The sequence below is a fragment of the Elephantulus edwardii genome, unplaced genomic scaffold (genome assembly GCF_000299155.1).
Source record: "Elephantulus edwardii isolate Elephantulus edwardi_28Jun2011 unplaced genomic scaffold, EleEdw1.0 scaffold00289, whole genome shotgun sequence".
NCBI classification, from domain to species: Eukaryota; Metazoa; Chordata; class Mammalia; order Macroscelidea; family Macroscelididae; genus Elephantulus; species Elephantulus edwardii.
This window is the reverse complement of record NW_006400039.1, coordinates 2,194,774-2,201,987: the sequence shown is the minus strand read 5'-3', so window position 1 is coordinate 2,201,987 and position 7,214 is coordinate 2,194,774. Positions and strand designations below refer to the sequence as shown.

At 61.0% G+C, this 7,214-nt stretch overlaps 1 protein-coding gene across 1 annotated transcript in view; it reads left to right on the top strand.

Moving 5' to 3' along the window:
- EXD3 (exonuclease 3'-5' domain containing 3) overlaps positions 1-7,214 on the top strand; it is a 55,935-nt gene extending 48,721 nt beyond the window's left edge. The window contains exons 19-22 of the mRNA XM_006900668.1: positions 5,148-5,253; positions 5,730-5,748; positions 6,875-6,882; positions 6,940-7,214. Coding sequence (XP_006900730.1) covers positions 5,148-5,253; positions 5,730-5,748; positions 6,875-6,882; positions 6,940-7,214 — 408 coding nt within the window. The remainder of the gene's footprint in view (positions 1-5,147; positions 5,254-5,729; positions 5,749-6,874; positions 6,883-6,939) is intronic.

Sequence of the window (7,214 nt, the reverse complement as noted above, 5' to 3'; positions counted from 1 at the left end):
GCCCCTCCTCCCACTTTCCCACGGCCAGGCCGCCGGCGGGTTCTCACGGCCGGCGCCGCCCCTCCCCCGTCTGGGAACTTGCTGCGCCCGCACCCCACAGGGCCCGGGGAGCTCGGGAGCCCAGGGAAGAGGTGGGGAGCGTCATTTGGGGACCCCAGGGAAAGGGGAGTTGAGACGCTCCAAGAACTGAGGGCAAGGCTCTGAGGATCCTGGAAAAGAGGCAAGGAACCCCAAAGATGGTGGGGTCCACACAGAAGATAGGGGTGGAGGGCGTGGGGTTCTCCAGCCAGCTCTGCTTGAGATGAGAGGCCTCATCGTGCCAAGCTCTGCACACAGCCCAGGGCACAGCGCGCACCACACGACTCCATGACCCCCACTCCCTGCAAGGCCCCCATGGCCCCAGTCATTTGCGCAGCCCCACCACTCCCCACATGGCCCCCACGTTCTCCACTTCCCGCAAGGGCCCCACACCCCCCACAGTCTGCGCGTCACCTGCTCCCTGCACGACTCCCCACCCCATATGGCACCCATACGGCCCCCCCATGACCCTTACTACTCGCACGGACTCCCCACGACCCCCACTCCCCAAATGACATCTCCATACCACACACGGCCCCGCATGCCCCCTGCTCCCACACGACCTCCCCCATGACCCTCCTCGCGGCCCCCACTCTCCACACAGACCCCTTCATACTCCCTATTTCCTCCATTGTCCCCCACTTCCTGCATGGCCCCCCACTCCCCAAAAGACCCCCATAATGGCAGTCTAGGGACCTTTTGACTCATGTGCTCCCTCCAGTGGGCGTGGCAGCCTCTGTGAGGCAGGGTTTAGCAGGTAGATGCCTATAAACTTGGATAAAGGCATGTAAGCCTTAAGTGAGGAGATGGACCCAGAATGCCATGAAATGTCACTTTTTGACCAAGGACGGGAGCTGATATGATCCGCACCTTCTCCCTGGCCAGCCCCTGTCCCGTCTTGGAGGAAGATGAGCACTGGGTGGGGGCCCTCTGCTGCTCCTGAGCCCACTTCTCATCTGCTCATTGGCCAGCAGGGAGGAGGGCAGGCTCCCCCAGTCAGGCTCTGCTTTGCAGGGTGATCTGTGGCCTGCAGGAGACCTAGGCTTCCAGGTCACCGCAAGTTGGTCAGGCCCAGGAGGCCTATCAGGTGCTCAGACCTCTGGGAGGAGACCAAGAATCCTGGAGCAGGGAGGCTACATGAGCAGGTTTACTCAGCCGAACCCTGTGCCCTGCTGGGAAAAAACCAAATCCCTGCGACCCATCTGCGGGAGCAGCCGGGCTGAGGTGCCAGGGACTCCAGGCCCCATCTCGGTCCCATCCTGATGGTGTAATGCAGGCCCCAGCCCACAGAGCTTACACACACCCCCTTCCTGCCACACAGGGACCCAGCCACACCCATGCGTGTCACACCCCCTATGTCACAGCCACACCCACTTCCCATGTCACACACCCCATGTCACACATATTCACACACACCCTGTGCCACACACAGTCACACTCACTTCCTGTGTCACACACCCCCATGTCACACATAGTCACACTCCCCTGTGCCACATACATCACACACAGCCACACACTTACTTCTCATGTCACACACACATCACAGTCACACCCTCTACCCGTGTCACAATCACACCCCCCTCTGCCACACAGTCACGCAGACACACGTCACACACGTCCCGAGTCACACCCCCATGTCACACATAGTCACACTCCCCTGTGCCACAGTCACACATTCACACCCACTTCCATGTCTCACACACACACACGTCACACATACTTCCCAACTCACACAGCCCCATGTCACACAGTCACCCTTCTCTGCCACACACATACCCCATGTCACATACAATCACACTCCCCTGTGTCACACACGGTCACACCAACTTCCCATGTCACACACACAGTCACATCCACCCTGTGTCAATTGTACATACTTTACATATATTCCTGACACATGACAATCACACACACCTAGGGATCCAAGGGGGCCTCATGGGGACTCTGTGGTCTGCACATACTCACAGCTCTACCCTCCTGGGCATCTGGGGCACCCAGCTTTGGTCCTGCCTGACTCTGAAGACCATAGCCCATCCCCCAGCCTGCCTTGTAGACATTGTCCAGAGCACAAAGGGGACCAGGGCATTGACCAGTGGGGGAAGGGGCTAGGACTCGTGGGAACTGCCCTTCCTGGGCCAGAGGAACAGAGCTGGGAAGGGGATGTCGCTGCCAGGGGCCTGTGCCTAGGCCAGTGGCCACGAGCTCTATCCACAGGCAGAGGGACACTGGTGGACTTTGAAACTGTCCCATCAGCAGGTGGCTGACCTGGACCCAGGGTCCTGGCAGGCCTTGTGCCCTCCCCTGGTTCTCCACCTGCCCACCCAGGCCTGGGTTTCCCACACAAGACAGGAGTCCTGGAGCTGACAGGCCCTCCCCACTGCCCACTGTCCCTCCCACAGCACTAGAACAGCTTGGGAGCCTGAGGTGTGGAGAGACCCAGGCCAGCCCTCCAACTGCTTCCTCCAGAGGTGTCAGGCTGATCCTGAAGGCCCCTGCCTTTCATCCTTCCTTTGGTCTGACTGTCCACACCATTTGTCAGGAAGCTCCACTCTGAAGCAAATGGGCCGGTGGCCAGCCCTGGGGAAGCATGGAGGACAGTGGGGGTGGAGGTGGGTGCTCTTGGACATTCGACCACACACCATTCTCATCCTTCCTACTTTTGAGCCGTTAACTCCGCTTTTCTCAGCCATCTGTCCATCTGGTCCTCATAGCTGCCATCTCTGTCACAGGCCACAGGCCTCCAACCCTCTTTCAAGCTCTCTGAGTGTCTCAAGCTCTTTGGGGTGTGAGTACATCGTGTGTGGGAAGCTAGGACAGGGAGGGGAGCGCTTGGGGTGGAGGTGCTCAGGGCAGGGGGACATCCAGAGTGGGGGACATACAGGTTGCTGAGGCGGGGGGAGGCACCAGGGCCGGTACACCGGGGTCCTGTGACTCAGCCTCCTGGTTCTACTTCTGCCATCGCTTCTACTCCCCTGGCAGGTGTGGCTGGGAATTCTGGGTGCTGAGGGGCTGATGGGCGTGGCCTTGGCCTTGCTTCCAGAGTTTCCAGCATGCTGGGAATGCCCAACCCCCCACCTGCCAAGTCCCCATCTGTGGTCAGAGGGTCCAGTGAGGACTCCCCTCCCACCTGGGGCCCCAGTGAAGGCAGCTGACAGGTCTGCTGTCAGCTCTGGAGAGGTGGCCCATACAGGCCTTTCCCACACTCTTCCTTGGGGCTCCAAAGGGGACCCTGGGTCTGGGTCAAGGCAGGGCCTGGCTGCCAGGTGAGGCAGGCTGGTGATCAGGCCCCAGGAGGCACCATCATGCCACTGCCCTCAGCAGTTTTCAAGGCCAGAGAGCCTGGAGTCAGAGGGACATGCTGGCACCCAGAAGCTTCCCTGGGGAGCCGTGGGAACCTGGTGGAGGCGGACCCCTGGGACCAGGAGCCTGGAGCCTTCCCAGCCCTGATGCTCCAGACTCACCTGGCCCTCCCCCGCCTCTGGCCCTTCCCACCAGCCAGGCTCTGGGGTGGAGGCAGCCCCACCCTGGCTCCCAGACTCACGGGGCAGGATGGGTCAGGCTCCAACCTGCAGGGGTCATGCTGCAGGCACCCAGGTGGGCCATGGCCTCCATCCAGAAGCCCACAGATGCTCTTCACATCCCACCCAGCCCATATGTGACCCCTTGCTGGGGCCTGAGGGCAGGCATCCATGTGAGACCCCTTGTGTAGGGGTCCTGCAGGCCAGGTACTGTGGCCTTGGAAACAGGGATCTCAGTACATCTCCCTCTGACCCTTCATTATTTGCTGGACCACAGCCTCTAAGGCCAAGGCCATGTGGCCTCTCTGTGCCATATTGTCATCTCCTGGATCCGGTGGCCAGGGCCCCAAGGTGGACAGGAAGGCCATGGTGCCAGGCTCAGTCCACAGGCAGCTGGCCAGGCACTGCAGGCAGGCAGCAAAGCCGGCCTTTCCAGCAGGGCAGGGCCGCTGGTGATGGCCACAGCACCCGTGGGAAAACCATCCCTGGTGCTTCCCGAGGGTGGGGCCAGGCCCTATTGAACGGAGGTGCCTGTCTGTGGCAGGCAGTGAGTAATCGTGAGCTGGCCAGCCTGCTGCCTCTGCTCCACCCCCAACTTGCTGCTCCCCAGGCCAAGTGCCATGAGGACCAGCACCTGTCACCCTAGGGCCAGTAAGAGGCAGGACCACCCCCACTCAAGGCCCCCCCAGGAATGCTTGGGGGGGTCTACACTGTGTGAAGAAGCCTGGACTTCTGACTACTGGGGCACCCACTGCAGCCCTGTGGCCAGAGCCCAGGCTGTGTGGGGGTCTGAGTGGGGTCCTGGGGGAACAGGCAGCATGGCCAGGGGCTTGCTGGTGGACAGCTGGGGCCTGGAAGAAAAGGGGCCCTGTCTAGGGAACAGCCCATCCCCCTGCCCTCTGGGCCTGGCCCAGCTGGGCTGGTCCCCAAAGGCCCCTTTGGTCCACTCTCCCCGGTGTTGAAATGCTGTGGGAAAGGGTGGTTGGAGGGCGGGGCCTGTTCTGCACAGCAGTGGCCTCCAGGCACCCTGTCGCCTAGCACTCATCACCATCAGGGCCGCTCCCACCATTCTGCTCAGTGGTCCTGGAAATTCCAGCTCTGCTTGTGACCCTCTCCAAGCTGGGATCCCATGAGTTCCAGGCACCTGTGTGGGAAGAAGGCTCAGGGGGGCCTGTCTCACCAGGGAATCCTAGGGTCCCACTCCTTATATGGGCAGTGGCAAGGGCCAGAGTGCCAAGTGCTAGCTGGGCCTGACCCTGACACACCATCCCAGCGTCACTGCCAGACACAGGTCCCCTCCAGACAATACCCTCCTAGGTCCTTCCTGATCATGCCCAGGACAACAGTGCCGCTGGGGCATGCCCTGCCCTAGAGGGGGCTTGGCTGGGAGAGGGTGAGGGCAGAACACTGTGATCTCTAAGCAGAAGGGGCCTTGAGGTCAGGGGTGGTTGGACCTCCTGGGCTACAGAAGATTTTGAGCATGGAACGAGGCTTCCAGAGGGCAGTGGGGTGGGGAAGGAGCCCTCACTCAGGTCTGCCCACTGCTCTTAGGTGTGTAACTGTGACCAATACCTGAAGGTCTCTCAGGACATGATGAGGCACCTCATGCAGCAGAATGGCCATCATGAAGGTCCCAGTGGCACAGGTGAGAGTTCCAGTCTCCAAAGGGCTGGGCACAGGGTCTGGGGACAGGCAGCCCCACACTGAGCTCATGGTACGTGGGGTGGGGGGTGGGCAGACTGGGGCGGAGCACTGATGTCTCAGGTCCCACAGTACAGGGTCAGTGCACTGAGGGCAGATCCCACCCACCTGCTTCAGAGGGTAGGACACCTGGTCACTCGGCCTCCGGGTGCTCATGTGTCCTCATGGATTCACATGCTGTACACACACCATCAGTCCCATGCATTCACTGCAAGTACATTCCCCCCCATGTGTACACACATTGGTCACGTGCAGGCACATCACGCACCTCCGTGCACACACACTGCAGGGACACACTTGCACACCTGTGCACGGTCACACGATCACTTCCACTTACTACAGACACGCTCATGCACACACACTCAGTGACAGACACACCCGATAACCAATCGCAGTGTAGGCCACCCACCCTGAGCAGGCAGGAAGGGGAAGCCCAGCACCAGCTGGTGCAGTTACCCCCTGCTGCTACCAGGGGGGCTTCCCTCAGGGACCTTTTGGGCTCTCAGCACCCCTTCTTGCCCTCCCCACGCTGCAGGGGCCCCTCCTGTGCAGGCATCTAGATCTGCCTCCAACTCTGCCACTACTCCAGCTCTGGGCCGAGCATGGCCACCAGGCCTCAGCTGGACAGCTCCTGGCCCTCAGAGTATGACCTCAGTCTCGTGCTTGCCCCTTACCCAAGCGGTGGAGGCTAGAGCCTCCGGAGTCCCTGCCGTGGGAGGTGTGTCAGCGGCTCAGCCCCACTGTTTGCTCTGGAGCCCAGCACAGGGTAGACATGGGAAGCAGGCCTCCTTCCTGCTGCTGGCACCTCGAGGCCATGGCCTCGTCCCCTGGCCAACAACACGCCCACCCCCACAGCCTAGCCCAGTGCTGGCTGGTTGCGAAACGAGCTGCTTGGCAGAGGCCTTATCTGCTCATCGCCACAAACGGGCTGCCCCCACCCGCACCAGTGCCCGTTCTCAGGCCCCAAGTGCCTTTATCAGCCCATCTTGTGCACAGAACATTTCCCAGAGACCTTTGAGCCCCAAGAACGTTCCAAGGTGCAAGTTCCCAAGGGAGGGGATGAGACCTGGCACAGACCCTCTGGTCTGCCCTGCCCTCGCCCCACCATCTCTAGTTTGCCCCAGAGACTGGACATGTTCACAGTCTGTAGTGGGACATAGGACATTCCATGGCTTGGGGGACTGGACATGTTCATGGTCCATCATGGGACATAGTCTAGTTGCCGGGGAACTGGATGTGTACACAGTCTGTAGTGAGACACAGAACATCCCAGGATCTGTTGTCATTGTTGCCCCCAGGTGACCACAGGACCATCCCAAGCAAGAACAGTCAGGCGTCAGGTAAGCCCGAGGTCCTTGCTGAGAACAAAACTTCTCTTCCTAAGACCCTGACACCTAGTCCCTCAGGGTTAAGTCCTGTTGCAGCAGAGGGCTCCCAAGTTTTCCAGGGATCAGAAGGCAGGGGGAGGGTCTCGGCCAGGGCAGCTGGGGACAGAAGCCCAGGACAGAGCTGATGAGGGGGATCTTCCAGACTGGAAGAGAGGCAGCCTGTGTGGATGGTGAATGAACTTGGCCAAGGCCCCCAGGCGGCCCTCAGGCTGGCTCAAGGCTGAGGGCCCAGTGACTTTATTCCCTTGGTGCAGGTCCAGCACTGCACCCAGCCCCCAGGGACTCTGTCTATGACCGGCCATGCCGCTGGCTGGAGGCATCAGACCTGGAGACCACCACCCCAGCCACTCTGGGCAACGGCACACGACTTCAGCTGGGGTCAGTCCCCATGGGGGTGCTGCGGCGCCCAGGGCAGTGGCCCTTCTACTGCTGCACCGGCTGCGGCAAAGTCTTCTGGGAGGGCTCCCACCTGAGCCGTGTGACTGCCCAGTTCCAAGAGGTCCTGGGGCTCCCGCCCCTAACACTGTGA